The sequence below is a fragment of the Hemibagrus wyckioides genome, linkage group LG13 (genome assembly GCF_019097595.1).
Source record: "Hemibagrus wyckioides isolate EC202008001 linkage group LG13, SWU_Hwy_1.0, whole genome shotgun sequence".
NCBI classification, from domain to species: Eukaryota; Metazoa; Chordata; class Actinopteri; order Siluriformes; family Bagridae; genus Hemibagrus; species Hemibagrus wyckioides.
Window position 1 is genome coordinate 16392204 of NC_080722.1, and position 16283 is coordinate 16408486.

Consider the following 16283-nt stretch of genomic DNA (forward strand, 5'->3'; position numbering starts at 1 on the left):
TTATTGACTACATATCCCACAATGCTCAGCGCCATGAACTCACGTCTCGCGGGGTTGCTCGTGTTGTTTCCAGTGTCGGGTCTGGATCAATGTTGGAGTGTTGTTTATATTGGACATATATATATATCATTTTTTTGTAATTTATATTTTATTTGTCTGTCGGTTGGAGTGGGTGTTCAACATATTTAATTTTTACCCCATGTAGGATAGCAGTGTTGTGGGATCAGCGATGAACGCAACATATTTCCCAGGAAAGATGGGAATGCATCTCTAACGGTGGAAAGAAACATAAACCAAATAAGCGTGAAGCTGCCTGCCAAAAACCCGTCTCCTTCCTGCTTCCTTATAGTTCCAGGCTTTCCAGCTGGACATTACTGGTGAAACATGGGGTCAATACTTAGTCGAAGAATTGCTGGAGTTGAAGACATCGATATTCAGGCCAACTCCGCTTACAGATATCCTCCCAAATCCGGTAAGACTTTATTGTACATTACATCTAACGCCATGTAAATGACATGCAAAGTGTGTCTAAACACTCCGACCTGACTAACAGATTAGCACTGATTATGGATTAAGATGTGTGGATCTTTACATATACGAAGGACATGATTTTAGGCATCAGATTCCTCACATACTGTATGTCAGTAATCTCTTTCAGTAATACAAATTCAAAGACTTTTAAATGGAGTATGTTTCTTTCTTTATTAGTTGTTTTTTTAATTAGTGAAGCATATAACCAAAAAGTAATGATCTTGTTTTAAAATGTAGATTCATTAAATTTTTTAAGTAAAGATAGAAAATATTTCTGTGAGTACATTTATCAGGCACCTTTATCAACTCATTTTATACATTTGAGTATAAAGGGCCCCTGGCCTTGCTCAGGGGCCTAGCAGTGGCAGCTTGGTGGACCTGGGGTTCAAACTCACACCCTTCCCATCAGTAGTGCAACACCTTAAACACTAAGCTTCCATATCCTTCAGACTTAGTGCCTGTTGCCTTACATTACATGTCTGGCATTTGCCCTTATCCACAGCAACTTACAGTTATCTCATCAATTAATGTGATTATGGGCTTTGCTCAGGGGCACAGCAGCAGCTTGTTGGTCCTGAGATTCGAACTCACAACCCTCCGATCAATAGTCCGACACCTTAACCACAGAGGTACCACTTGCCTGTGTGACTAGTAGATAATTGAGCTGGTAATTAGGTTTCTAATTATATTTAGGTCATTATTAATCATAGCAAAGTACTAATTGTTAAACCATGACAATAGTAGTGTTAATAGTAAACTCTATCGCAATCACAGTGATAATGTGATCACAGATCCCTGGCTGTACATCATTAAACTCTGGATGACTTGACCCCACTGTGAAATCCACTGATTTATGCATTGCCTACCATTCATTCTGGTTTCACCAGTGGCAGCTGGAGTGCAGCACAGTTCTGTGATTTACCTGCTTAAACCTGACAGTGAATTTTGTGTCATGTCATTAAGCCCAAATTCATGCTCAACATTTCAATTTCTTGTTGCAGGAAATTATTTCACCAGTCACTTTTTTATGGGAGGCCAGAAATTTGACACCCCTCATCCAGAGGGATATCTGTTTGGAGAAAACATGGATTTGAATTTTTTAGGCAACAGACCTGTCCAGGTAAGACAACCGAATGATTTCAGATGCTCCTTGAGACTTGTAAATATCCTGAAACTAAAATATTTCCTTTCTCATTGTCCCAGTTTCCCTATGTGACCCCTGCACCTCACGAGCCTGTCAAGACTCTGAGGAGTCTAGTAAACATCAGGAAAGACTCTTTACGGCTTGTTAGGTAGTCTCATTGGCATCTTGAGACCATTTATCGACTCTAAAAAAATAAAGCTTTAGATGTTATCTTTGTACCTTGTACCCAGGTACAAAGCTGAAACTGAAAGCACTGCAGAAGAAGCTGGAAATGCAGGAGTTTTGTATGGAGTGGAGTTTTACTTTGACACTGATGCCAGGGTGGCCATCACACTATACTGCCAGGCTTTTGAGGAGTTTTCTAATGGAGTTGCAGTGTAAGTACACTTTAGAGTAAACCATACAAATAGTGTTTTCTACACCGTAAATGCATTCGAGATAATGTCCAGATGCTGCAGGTGAAGGTGATCATAGGATTGCTACAGGTCAAAGGAAGCATGTAGGTCATGTGATTATGCACAACATACAGTAATCTCAAAGTCCTGCCTTTGTTACCTGATCCCAGAGAAATACAACCCTACTTTAGTCGGCTTCAGCAATGCCATGAAAACTGTAGCACAAACAAATACTTCTGAGCTCATACATAACTCTTAACAGTCATAAAACCCATCAGATTTAGATATAATATATTATATGTTAAATGCACCCTATGTACATTTAACTGTAGAATATCGCCTTGCTGTAACATCAGGCCTGGGTAACTGTAACATTTTTAATAATGATCATGTTTGTTTGTAAGCTATACTCCAAAAACACCAGCCATGGCATCTGAGACAGTCTGCTATAAGAGAGGGATAAACCAGCAGTTTTCTCTGCCGTCTTTCAAGATTGATTTCACTAAATGGAAACCAGAGGAGGTGAGGATCATAAATATTGAATATGTCAGCTTTGCTAATAGCTCTGTATTTCTAAAACTAATTTTCACAAATTACCCTCATAAGTTATGCATTGTTTCTTGTAATGTTTTTAAAAAAAAACAGCCTTATTAGATATTTTAATGCAATAACTGTATTTTTTTTATCAGTTAAACCATAGGTTTATCATGTAAATTCCCTGAGCCTTGGACAAGCCATTTAAAAAGGGCCCCAAGAAGCACACACACACACACATACACACACTTTGTGTACAGATTTGCTAAAATTCACTACATGGTCAAAAGTATGTGAACACCAGGCCATCGCATGTGTTGAACATCCCATTCCAAAACCATTACTATGGAACTGGTCCTTCTTTGCAGTTATAATATAACCTTTACTCTTTCTGCTAAATTTTGAAGTCTGGATGTGTGAATTTGTGTTTATTTGCATTCAGCTACAAGAGCATTAGTGAAGTCAGGCACTGATGTTGGGTGAGAAGGCTTGGTGCACAGTCCATATTCCAGTTTATCCCCAACTTGTTGAGCGGGGTTGAGGTCAGTTCTCTCTACAGGCCAGTCAAGTACTTCAACATCAGCCTTGGCAAACCATGTCTTTATGGGACTCGCTTTGGACCCTTTGCTCAGATGAAGGGAAACTTGTATTTCTACAGCACACAGAGACATTCCAGACAACTGTAGGCTTCTGATCTTTGTGGTAAAAGTTTAGAGAAGGCTCACATGTAGGGCTGATGGTCAGGTGTCCAGATACTTTTGGCCACATAGTTTATATAGTCAATCTGTTTGCCTTTTCTTTTTTTTTCTCCACTTGACTTCTGCAACATCTTAGTAAACACAAATGAAAGTAAAAATAGCTAGAGATTGTTTACGTATGAGAAAATGTCTAATGAGCCACAAGGGGTTGGAAGTGGAAGCTCTTTCTGCGAAAATACAGCAGAACAAACCATTTTACAAAATTGTGGAAAGTTAATGAGTTGCAGATGATGCATTAGCTGACATTTTTGACCATTATACTTTGATTAGTTTCACTGATATTAGACAACTTGGACTACTAAACTCTCCTGGGCACCTGACCCAGGCCCAGTGCAGCTTCCCAGGTCGTCCCCTTGTGACAGCAGAGCTGACCAGAGTAATAGAATCCACTGTCATTAGTACTGTGGATTTTCTGTAGATATTTTTCTCACGGTTTTTGGAAATTGAAAGATTTTGTGATAATATAAAGATATTGATATTTAAAGTTCCTTTTCTTAGTTGAACTTTGACCTGGACAGAGGTGTTTTCCCTCTGGTGGTTCACGCAGTTGTGGATGATGGAGATGGTAGGTTTCACAATGGTAACAGAAAAATTTATGTCATGATTCTTTGTAACAGGTCGGGTTTGATTGATATTCTTTGCTGTTACAGATGTCGTTGGACACGCTCATGTGCTTTTAGCAGCATTTGAAAGGGTATGTAATGAATTTTGGTGGTCATGTATGAATATTAAATGGCGTTATTGAAGAACTGTCCGTTTTGGTCCTTCATACTTCATCCTTTGATACCTTTGATCTTTCATATGTCTTAAATACATGGAAAAGAAAAAGATTTTTGTCTATGTTCAGAGATACAACGTATTTCCAAGTGTAAACAAGTATTCAGATGAAAAATAGCATATAGCTGGAATTTGGTTGTTGTTACTGGTTTTATCCACTGGGATGTGTTTGGCATGTCAAAAGATGAATGTGGCATCAAACCTGGATGTGAGCAGCCATTTGTAGTTTGCTCTGGGGGCGAGAGGCATTTTATTTAAAAATATTTTTACATAAATATTCAAAATATTAACATGATAATAAACAAGCCTATTTTGTTTTCAGATTTTCGTTCACATTTGATTTTGTTTCTTTTCGTGCAGCATGTCGATGGCAGTTTTTCAGTGAAACCTTTGAAGCAGAAGCAAATCGTAAGTGTGGTGTAAGAGTTGTCTTTACTTTATACAAATGGTAGTCACTATAAATTTGTATTCCTTATGTGTTTCTGGAAATATACTTATTTACTTGCTCACTTTTTAAGTTCTTTAGCCTTTATTATGATCATTGCCACACATACATTACAGCACAGACTTTGCATATCCCAGCTGAGGGTGGTTAGGGTCAAAGCACAGGGGCAGCTATGATGCAGTGCCTCTAGAGCAGATAGGGTTAAGGGCCTTGCTCAATTGCCCAATAGTGGCAGCTTGTCAGTGCTGGGGCTTTAACCCCGATCTTCTGATAAACAACCCAGAGCCTTAACCACTTGAACCACCACTAGAATTGTAGCGTTTACTTCTTAATCTTTTACCACAATGTAAATAAAGATAAAGCTTGTGCTGACCATTAATAACTACTGCTACATTTAGGAGGCTCAGTCAGAGCTAGAGGGACATGTGAGTAGAGGACATGGAGGCATTTGATATTATAAATTTGTGTCTGCATGTATGGTTGTTGTCAGCCAAAACACTTCAGGCCAAACACAAACTTACTGTGCACCTCCTGTCTCAGTACATAAGCTCTCTTTGTTCTGATGCCATCACGCAGGTTGATCGCGTCAGCTACCTACTCCAAGAGATTTATGGCATCGAGAATAAGAACAACCAAGAGACAAAGGTAAATCAAGCCACTGTACCAAACCAGTGATATATAGGAATGTCAAGCAAGCAATAACCCATGAGCCTTTACTAATAATTTACAGCAAGCTGTTATTATAGTGATGTGTGTGTCCTTAATCTCTGTGTTATATGACTGCATTTTTATTTTCCCATCAGTCTGTAGAGGATGAGAACAGTGACAACAGCAGTGAGTGTGTGGTGTGCCTGTCAGACCTGCGCGACACACTCATTCTCCCCTGCAGGCACCTTTGTCTCTGCAATGCGTGTGCTGACACACTACGTTACCAAGCCAACAACTGCCCTATCTGCCGACTGCGTGAGCATCTCATTAATCAATGCATACACTTGGCTAATATTTGGAACGGGCCCAGTAATGTTTTCTTGCGTGATGAGGCATTTCAGACAGAAGTCAAGTCAGGCAGAGTGCTGAATGGGTCTTTCTCCGTATTGTCTGTATTTATATTAATTGGATGCGGTTGTAAATGGCTGTTGATGTGTGCAGTACAACTTGTTTTGAAACACACTGACACCTGCTGGACAGTAATAGTTATATTGTTGGGTGTACCATTTGAAAAGGAATTCTTATTTATTCCATCAGAAACATACAGCACTCATTATTATAGGGCCAGAAAATGTTTACGCTGGATTTGACGAGTTATTCAGGTGTTCACAGTGTTATGTGTGTAAAATTTAAACAATTGTAGATTCCAGAAGTTACTAAGTGTTTGTAGTTGTTCAGAGTGAAAGTGAAAAAGCAATAGAAAGCCCCTGTGATGAATCCAGTCAAGCAGATGAGAAACAAAGCCCTTTCATTAAACATTTGTAAATGTTTACCTCTTTTGTTGCTAAAATGAATTTGGTAACATTTGGGCTCCTTGTAAAGAGGATGTAACAGCTGTGTTTGCTTATTTGTAGTGCATCAGTTCCTGGTCTCTTGTCCTTACATGGCCTTTTTCTCTTCTTCACTAGCCTTTAGAGCATTGCTACAAATCCGTGCGGTGAGGAAGAAAGCTGCTGGAGTGCTCTCATCTGTCCCTTTCAGTCCGGTGCTGTCTCAGAGCTCAGACAACACAGAGAATTCGGTATACAACTTTGGAGAGTTTTTTTTTATTATTATCTAATTGATTATCCCTGTATCCTGTATATAATGGCTTTAAGATATCTACTCCTTTTCCTGTTGTGTTTAGAAAATAAAATAAACTGACCTTTGTGGAATTGTATTTACACTTTGATTAAAACATAATCTGAGAGTGTTTTGCTTACATTTTAACTTCTTACACCGGACTTCAGAACTCTGAAAACATCCCTCCCGGCTACGAGCCCGTGTCCCTGCTGGAGGCCCTGAACGGCGTGCAGCCTGTGTCTCCTGCTCTGCCCTCAGCCCCTCTGTATGAAGAGGTCCAGTACTCAGGAGAAATAGGTGACCCACTGACCCTGAACATGAAGCAGCAGAGCACTGTGGAGCTCAGTGCAGATCCACTAGCTCTGAAATCCAAACTCAGCAAGTCACCAGATGGGTAATTACATATCATGCAACTGTTAAATATATCATGTTTACTGTCATTTTTACTGATTTCTTTATTATTATATGTCTTGCTGTAAATCACTGCACAACAGCAAGAATGATCAACTTTTAAAAAAAAAACTACAATAAAAATAAGCAAAACAAATAAATAAAGCTTAAACCAAAAATATTAAAAAGTCAACAGCTAATAATGGGTTCTAAATAACTATGGTATGTTGCATGTTTTTTGGCATATTAAAATAAGAAATGTTTTCTGCTGTTTCATTGACAAAAACACCGGAAGTCATCTTTTCCACAATCAGATTCAGGCTGGAAGTGTGTCTGATTTCTGAAGTCTAGTGAAATCAGATTTCCTGTGTGTTGATCGTTCAGTTTGTGGAACACTGGAAATGTGCAAGAGTAATGCTAAGTGTGAAAATACCAGGGCAGGACACTAACTGGGCCTGGGTCTATGTTTTTGTTCTTTTTTTAGGTTGTTGTTTGTGCTGTTTTTTTTTTTTTTTCAGTGCCCTGATTGTCCATTGCCCATATGTAAAGCTTTATGCTCCATATGTAACCCACACACACACACACTTATAAACACTCAACAAACGGCCATGCATATTGTTATTACTCTAATAACACTGACCAGTGAGTATTTGTGATACTAAGTTTAAACAGTCTAATCAGATCTGTTCACATATAATTTGCAATACTGACACACAGTCTAAAAATAAATAACATTTGCCCTTTTAGTGTCTCGGAGAGTTGCACAGAGACGCAAGGAAGCCTCCAGCCTTTTTTATGAGTGCATTATACATGTTGTTATTTTCTGCAGGTCTACACGCTCCCCCACATCTCCAATCCAGGAGGAGGAGGATGAGGAGCATCTGTCTGATCTGTCTGATGCTCAGCCTCGACCTGTGCGGCCCTACAGTCCAGCTCCTACTGAGGTCTGCTCGCACCATCTCGCCCACATTCAGTATCCCTGCTCTCTCACATGTGTTATTAATAACCTCATAGTTTTAACCTACCAACACTGTTGTACTACTTTATTGATTAGATCATGAAAGGAGGCTGTTTAAAGTTGGCTGTCTGTAAGGACTTTATCCCCATACTTCTTTCACTAGAAGGAGTTCACAAAGTTTTACTATGGAATAAATGATAACAGACTCACAAGAAATTCTCATGCAAGTAATACACCTCACAGTACTTTTCATAGTATTTAAATAAACATGGGTGACAAGGTTAAAGAAAAAAACAGTGATGAGTATATTAGCATGGTTTCTAATTCTACATGTCTGAGGAGCTTATGAAATCTTCTGGAAGATTCTCCCGTCAAATGGTGTCGTGGTGATATCAGACAGTTTGGTGTTTAATTAAGTTAAGCTGTGGTGACTGTGAAAGCCGTAGTATATGATTTACATAAATTTCACACTCATAAAACCTTTCAGTGAGACCGCAAACCCTGTGCATATAATTAAATGGTTTCTGTTTGCTCTTCTTTTTTATCTGGAAAACATCATATTCTCATTTCCGAGCCAAGGTTATTGGTGTTAATCAGTTGAATATGTTACAAAAGTTAAAAAATTAATTGCCTGATAACACAGCCCTGCGGACTGGGTCTTACAATTGTGCCGCTGTGGCCCTGGCAGAATTTCTGTTTGACATCCCTGACCTAGCTGTACATAGCCAAAAAAAATAAATAAATGATTCTTGGCAAGCATGACCGTAAAAGATTCCCACCAGACATTTCAACTGCATGAAGAAATGTTTCATTATCAGATGTTGGCGATTAGTCAGAATAAATTTCTATTGGTTTCTAGAGATCCTTCACTCTCGTGGGAACAAGTGGAGTTAAAACATACAAAAAATGCCTACAGCATGACCGAGCCGCTGTTTTTCTTTTACTTTGTCACCCGTCTGTAGTAATTAAAAAAAACAACAACAGAACAATAGAAAATTAAAGCAAACCTACGACATCATTGATATAAATAAGAACAAAGGAATGAAAGAGGCTGAAGGTTCTTTTTATAACTGGCTCATTCAGTGAAATGAGGAAACACTCTGGTAACAAAAGGCATTGTTGTAACTGTGTACATTATTGTTTCAGCTGTTCAGTGCTCTAAAGCTGTTTTGTCCTTCCCCCACCAACTCTAGGCGACAGTAGATGGGGTAGAATCGGATCCAGGATCCCCTAACACAGGTGAATCTGCATAGGAGAGGAAGTGGATCATTTTATTAGGGGTAGATTGGCATTGAAATTAACGTGTGTTAGGATTAAAATGTGATGTGTAACAGCCGCGTGTGTGTGTAGGTTCAGAGGGCAGGTCTGTTGAGGTGTCTGTAAGTGAGATCCTGCAGGACTGCCACAGTGTGCGTAGCAGCCTGAGCCGCACCGAGAGTGATCCCTCGGCAGACCTGGCACTGCCTGGTGAGTGAGCTCTCCTTCATTATTACCTTCATACTACTTACACACGGCCACCACCAACCCCTAAACATCCTTCCAACACTCCAGCGCACTGCTTCTGTTCAAGCTACAAACTGGTCTTACATTTTCTCCTTGTGTCATTATTCCCTTCCCGTGTCAGTATTTTTAGACACTGTTTTACTCTTGTTTTCTGACATATCATTAGTTTTTAGCTTTTAAGTAAAGCTGTTGAAGTTAACACCACCTCTATTTTTATGGTTATATTCTTGTAGAATTTCTGAAATACAGTTTATTGCTGAATGATTGAGAAAAAAACAGTAACGGTAAATAATGTTACTTGGTGTTACTTTGCATTATAATGAGAAAAGCTGACACCATGCTGGAACATGATCCAAACAATCAGAGTATGAAATGTTGAAAAGAAAAGATCAGATATTGTAAGGATATATATCATCTTATCATCATTATATCATCTTTACAGGCCAGTGCATTTTACAGAGCACTAAACTCACACCACACACGTTGTGCATTTAAAAGCACCGTCCACCAAACACTGCAGAGCTGCGTAGAGTCAAAGTTAACCAAATAGTTTTTTAAAAATTAATTTTCAGAACAATAATGCTATTAGTCACGATACATTAGTTCAGTTGTTTGACAGCTCTATTTTTATGTCCTTGCTGGATTGCTTATAATATCCTTGATGTTTGACTAAGTTTGGCTTTGACTTGCTTTTACAGTCTGATGCTTGTGTGCTTCTGTGCTGTTCTGTCTCCTAACCTTCTCTCTGTTAATCTGACCTGAACTTACTCTCAACTTACTCAGCATCTGAGTCCTGGTCTACTGCTGTTGAGGAATGTTCGTAATGGTATGTAGGAGTAGTACCCTGAGCCATCACTTCAGCTGCTTTTACTTTAGTCTTGTTGCATTAACAGCCTATGGCTTTTGTTTTTATTGTTCTGCTTTTAAACATTAAACTATGTTATGATTATAATAACTACCTTTATTTATTCATGTAGCAACATTCCTCTTTTCAGGGTCATCAGGGTCTACTGAGAGTCTGAAGAGTCAGAGCACCAGCAGCTCCATCCAACCTTTGCTCTGCCTCCCCAGCAGCCTGTGCATCGAGGACGAGCTCCTCAGCCCCTAGCAGCACTACACTCCTGTGTGCCTCTGCATTAGCCTTTCTGCTTCAGTCAAGAGTCTCCTTCTAAGAATAGCACAATCACTAATGTCTCTTAAAGCTATTAAGAAACACCATTGCTCATTTGAAAGGCTCAGACTAATGTCCCTCTGCTATGAACTACAGATCACCTAACTGACATTATTATTTTCAGTTGAATCTTGTGTGTTTTAGTGTCTTCCAAACAATCATGAATGCAGAGATACTTGACTCATAGTCCCTAAGGGGGCTGGCAAATATCACTGGTGTTCCCCAACTAATGAACAAATATCTCACTGCTCTGATCTTTAATTGTTCTGATGATTTTTATTTCTAGGACATTTTTTATGGTAATAGTGCAATCATATATGGTCTAATCAATTTCATGTAGATCCATTTATTTCATTTTTTTTGTGTGTATTGCTAAGTGAGTGTTAAGTCAGGTCTCTGACTGCAAAATAACCATCAAAATAGTCTATATCTGTTAGTCTTCGGTCAAAGTGTTCAAATTTGGAAACGGTAAAGCACATCATTGAGCTTTATTCATTGACTTAACATTAATGGTCTTTTTATTTCCATAAAGGTTCAGAATATATATTAAGCCTAGACTAAATTGTTTTGATCTTGGGCTAAATTTAATCTCTGACTGAAAGCCAGTGTAATTTGTCAGAACCATGGCTTTATGGTGATTCACCGCTTTTACACCCTGTAGAATGAATATTGTATATTTGTATGTAGTTAAATCATTTTATCATAAAGTGCTGTACACGAATGCTTCCTGCTGTCCTCTCATTCAAGCAGTCTGGTCCCAACATCTGATCCAATATTATACAACTTTAGAGAAATTACACAAGGTACTAGAAATAAGCATGCTGATATTGACCTTTTGGAAATTCAGGTAATGAAAATCCTTGAAAACGGTCCTTTTATTCAGAAATAAGAAATTAAGTCTAACGTTATTAAGCAAAGATCGTTCCTGGAAAAAATATATAAGGAAATAGTAATAATATGAAAAGCTCAGTAACGATATACTGCAACAAGGTGGCGCTGTGACTCCACCTTGAGTAACACGCTCCACGCGCACGAAATAAACACGTTTGTTTATTAAATAAGTACAAGTATTAACTTTTTGTGTTCATTATTGGTTTTGTCATTTATCAAGAAATGAAAAATCAGAGTAACTGTAATAGGGTGGTGCTAGAGTGTGCAGTGTGTAATGTGATAAGTAGAAGGCTCCCTCGGGCGGGCTGTGTGGCGGGCGGCCTGTGTGCGCGCGCGCTCTTTTAGCGCCTTTCCTTCAGGCTTGGCGCGTGACTTCACCAACGGCTCCATCTTATGGACCGCAAAGTGAGAAGTCTGTATGTGTGTCAGTTAACAGCTATTCACATCCACATGAAGACTAATCCCCAGCAGGTCTACTGTATGGAAATACGCCGTCTGACAGTTAACAATTAAACACACCAAACTGTAGATTGTAAACAAACAGTAAAATTTGCAGTGCTGAATTAACACAGGTTATAGTCTTTAACTGTAAAAGTGGTTATTTTGTCTCCAACTGGGTATCGCTCTTAATGCCATGTATGTCTTAATATGCCTATAGCACTGAATTAAAGTGCGTCAATGTGGTACATCATGTTAAAAGATCAGAACCGCTGCCACATGTGCTTCGTCATCACACAGCTTCATCCTCTCCTCCATGCGCTTAAATTCACCTGCAATTCTGTAATGATTAAAACCTATTGATCGCCAGACTAATGTATTCTGACACAAATATCCCGGACTCTTTTGTGTTTTTGTGCATGTATTCTGGTAAAGACACTCCCCTCGGTGTATTTTCTCAACACGGCGATACGCGACACTCGCGGCTCGGTGAGCCAATCAGAGCGCGAGCGCTTTAAAGGGCAGTTAAGAGCACACGCGACCGTTTTAAAGTCTGACTCAGTTTCCTGCATTGTGGATCATGACGCTTTGGACCTGCTAGTTTTGAGGTGGATCTAATTTCTTTCGAAGAAGAATGGAGTGACTGAATTTCAAGCATCACGACTCCGGCTTTGCTGCTCCTCTCCTTCAGAGTGAATGCACTTGTTGCGCTTCCTCCGCCTCCATCTAACGGACTAGCACTCATCCATCCAGAGCAGGGGCTTCGCAACAGGTTCACATTGCCGAGGTAAATAAGCCTAATGGCTGTTTTAATGGCTTTTAGTATTTTTTTTTTATTGCCACACAAATAAACGTGTCGTCAAGAGACATTTCAAAGCAAATAAATTAATAGTCCATTAATAAAAATGCAAAGTTCATTTTGAAAGCCAAGGTATAATGTGTATAGTTTTTTTTCCCTCTAGGAAATCCGAGTACGTGTTTAAAGAAAAGGCGATCGTGTCCCGATCACGATGCCCGTGTTGACGAGTCCAGAGATCGCCAAGAAGTTCAAGGAGAAATGGATGCTGCTGCATCCGGAGGATCAGGAGGACGCGGGCGGAGCTGTGAGCTTTGATGACAGTCTAACGAGCCTGCACTGGCTACAGAACTTCTCCATAGTGAGCGCGGCTCCGGACAGAGCGCCCGGTTTCGGCTGGAGACCGCAGCAGCTTCTGCACACGGCGGGTGGCACTGAGTCTCCCTCCAGCCCTACTGCCGGTGACACAGCCGCCTCGGGCACTGCACACACTCCCGGAAATCCCGGTGCCTCCTGCAGCAAACTGGCCGGAGCGAGCGCCTACACGCCGATGTACGGGCACAGCGGAGCTCAGCCGCATGAGGAGGTCGATTATAAAACCAACCCGCATGTGAAACCGCCATACTCGTACGCCACGCTCATCTGCATGGCCATGCAAGCCAGCAAGAAGACCAAAATCACCCTGTCCGCCATCTACAGCTGGATCACCGAAAACTTCTGCTATTACAGACATGCCGAGCCCAGCTGGCAGGTACAGACCTTATATACTGTGCTGCTTTTAAAAAGTTGAAAAGCTCTTTACAAAGTGGTTCATCGTTCAAGGGATTGACAGATGAACACCTGTAGTTACTTTTAATGCACTATCCAAAATATTAGTCAGAAGTTGACAAATATACAGATGTTTTCTTGTACATTTCCGGTTTGATACTAATATTATTTATATTCCATTACTTCTTAGTATAAAGTATAAAGATTGTATACATTCAGACAGTGTAATTGCTTTCTATTCTAATTTATCTCAGGGCTATGTGTCTTATTAGGATAGTGCTTTAATCTTTAAGTAATGATCTAAAAATGAATTGAAATATAAGCCATTATTTATTTTCAGTTTTTGTGTAGTACACAAACTATGCCAACTATGAATTTCTTATCACTATACAGCCTATATATGGAATAATAAAATAAAACCTACATGAAACATTTACATGAACAATGACAAACTCAGACCACCAGTCCAAGTCCATCCTTTCAGACTGTGCAGTGGTTAGTGTGATATGTGTTAAGATGCTCAGGTAGAGTAAAGCCTTAGCTGGGGGCTATACCTGGAAACTGAACTCACTAAACCCAAGAGCCATAGTGTATCCTGGGGCCTGTCTCTTTAATGATTGACCCCTTGGGGCAAGATGCTGGCAGTGTGGCACAGCTGATCATAAGAAACATGCAGTGCTGCATTACAAGAGAGCCTCATTAGGAGCATTTGCTCTCCTGTACACACAACATTCCCCTCCCCCAGTGTTCATCTCCACCAGCACCACCCACTGCGCACAGTGGGCCAGGGAAACAGGACACCACAACCTGCTGTACAATGAGACCTTACAGGGGTCATTATGTAGGAAGCACGACACTATTATAAATAAACATATTTTTCAAAATTGTACTGCACATTGTAATTATGAAGGAAATACGGTACGTTCTGGTAGCGCCTGAGCGTTTGTGTATAGCCACTTGTGTTTAAATGGTTTCTAAGAAATGGGTCACACAAGAACAAAGGTACATGTCTCATTAATTAACTAATCACAATCATCCCAATCTCTTCCAGAACTCAATTCGCCACAATCTGTCTCTGAACAAGTGCTTTATGAAGGTCCCCAGGCAGAAGGACGAGCCAGGAAAGGGAGGCTTCTGGCAAATCGATCCTCAATATGCAGACATGTTTGTGAATGGGGTCTTCAAACGTAGGCGAATGCCTGCCACAAATTTCAGCACCCAGAGACAAAACAGAATTCTGTCCTCTTGCTCCCCTTACAGCCCTCAGCGCAACCCACAAACTGGATTGGGTCACTACCAAGAGCCTGTAGCAGGAAGCAAGCGCAAACAGGCCTGTCCCAAACGAGGGGGCAAGCTGGGGAGAATGTCCCAGTCCCCGCTGTTAGCGAGTGAGATCAAAACATCAGATGTGCTCCGGGGAGATTTCGACCTGGCCTCAGTGTTTGATGATGTCCTCAGTGGAAATGGCAGTACGTTTGAGGACCTGGACATCAACACTGCTCTGAGTTCCCTCGGCTGTGAGATGGAGGTGTCCTCTCAGAACCAGCATGGGTCCACAGTGTCCAAATGGTACAGCAGTGAGGATGAGCAGGCTTGTGCTTATTTAGAAATGAACAGCATGATGGGATGTAGCATGGAAGACTTTCAGCGCCAGCAGCAGCCGCAGCAACTGCAGATACAGACCCATCAGCAATATTATGAGGGATTGGCACTGTTTTCAGATCTGCCTCAGCAGCAGCAAACCTGGGAGATTAAAGAGGAGGCACAGGCCATTCCTCTGTCTCTGGATCAGGGCTACGGTCTGTGCGAAGGATTTTTCTCTGAGATGCCTATGTGGGAGAAGGGAGAGGTGTTTCTTTGAACACATGCACTGTCATTGCTGGTTCATCTGGCCTGCTGACTTTTGTTTTGCTACATTAGCATACTGAATGTTTCAAGAGACCTGTGTAATTATTCTTTTTACTTGCTTTGGATTTTTTTCCCTGAGAATCTATGCTAAAACATTGATCATTATCCTTATTCTTTTTTGAATATTTTTTAAATCATGGTTGGATTCAGTAACACGCTAATGACTACTATGGAGCATATCAAAGTAGAGGCAAATTTTGTGTAGATAAAATCAACTTAAGTCTATATTAATTTTTAGTTCACTCGATATTTTAGATATGGTCATAATATGAATGTGATATTTTTACATCTTTAAAAAAAAAAAAATCAGATATTGGATGGGAAGGGGATGCAACAAGCCAAAGTGCTTTGCAGAAATATTTTCAGAGATTTTCAGAAAAACAGCACAAGCACTTTGAGGCAGTGTTTAGTTTCATTCCTATATTATCACCCTTGTAATTTATTTGATAAAATGTGAGAAAATGCAGTTTCTTTGTTTGTTTTTTCCTTCTTTTTTTATAATTCCTTCCTCTTTTTTTACATAAGCTGTTTTAAATGCCATTGTCCTGATTTTTTTTATTAATTCTTAGGAGCAATATCATGTTAAGGCAAGGACTGTTTTAGATTTGTATTTGTATCAAGTTACCTAACATGCAACTTGAATCTAATTATATCCTGTACTTGAATAAAAGGATCAACCATCTCTTCAAGTTGTTGTGTAATTATATCAGACCTCTCCATCCTAGTGCCGTTCAACCTTGTTGCTCATTATAAAAATTTATATACTGCAAAACTGACCACAGCTGGTTAAAAGGTAAGTCCCTGGGATTATTATAAGTCTCCATCAATATAATATTATAATATAGGAGTCTTATAATACAAGTCAGCCCAAACCCCTTGTTGTAAAGCTGGGACGTCCACCAGTTACTACTTTACTAGAAGGTTGTAGGTTCAATTACCAGTGGCCTCCTCATGTTTCTTCCACCCCAGCATCTTTTAGGGGACATTTAAATAAATAAAGTATCAGCTTTGTGTGTGGGTGATACCGGTGTCTTCTTTTTATGCTTTTATGGTTGTGTTTCAGCTTTCTGGGGTATGTCCTCTGACCTCTGAAGTGAATTTTAAAC

The 16283-nt window shown here is 39.9% G+C and overlaps 2 protein-coding genes across 3 annotated transcripts; both read left to right on the forward strand.

The window, feature by feature from the left end:
• The first annotated feature begins 41 nt into the window (after positions 1-41).
• On the forward strand, positions 42-11097 carry mgrn1a (mahogunin, ring finger 1a). 2 transcript variants are annotated; one of them, XM_058406636.1, is made up of 17 exons: positions 42-472; positions 1533-1651; positions 1735-1823; positions 1906-2052; positions 2475-2592; positions 3861-3927; positions 4013-4056; positions 4500-4547; positions 5161-5229; positions 5388-5547; positions 6201-6313; positions 6522-6748; positions 7574-7688; positions 8896-8941; positions 9053-9169; positions 9989-10031; positions 10201-11097. In XM_058406636.1, the coding sequence occupies exons 1-16, from the start codon at positions 385-387 to the stop codon at positions 10027-10029; spliced, it is 1608 nt and encodes a 535-aa protein (XP_058262619.1). In that variant the 5' UTR covers positions 42-384; the 3' UTR covers positions 10030-10031; positions 10201-11097. The 2 variants fall into 2 exon arrangements, with proteins under 2 accessions (XP_058262619.1, XP_058262618.1); XM_058406635.1 differs by lacking the exon at positions 9989-10031 and having other exon boundaries at positions 43-472.
• Positions 11098-11487: 390 nt separating this feature from the next.
• foxj1b (forkhead box J1b) lies at positions 11488-15851 on the forward strand. Its single transcript, XM_058406638.1, has 3 exons — positions 11488-12492; positions 12668-13252; positions 14321-15851. The coding sequence occupies exons 2-3, from the start codon at positions 12716-12718 to the stop codon at positions 15128-15130; spliced, it is 1347 nt and encodes a 448-aa protein (XP_058262621.1). The 5' UTR covers positions 11488-12492; positions 12668-12715; the 3' UTR covers positions 15131-15851.
• The last annotated feature ends 432 nt before the right edge of the window (positions 15852-16283 follow it).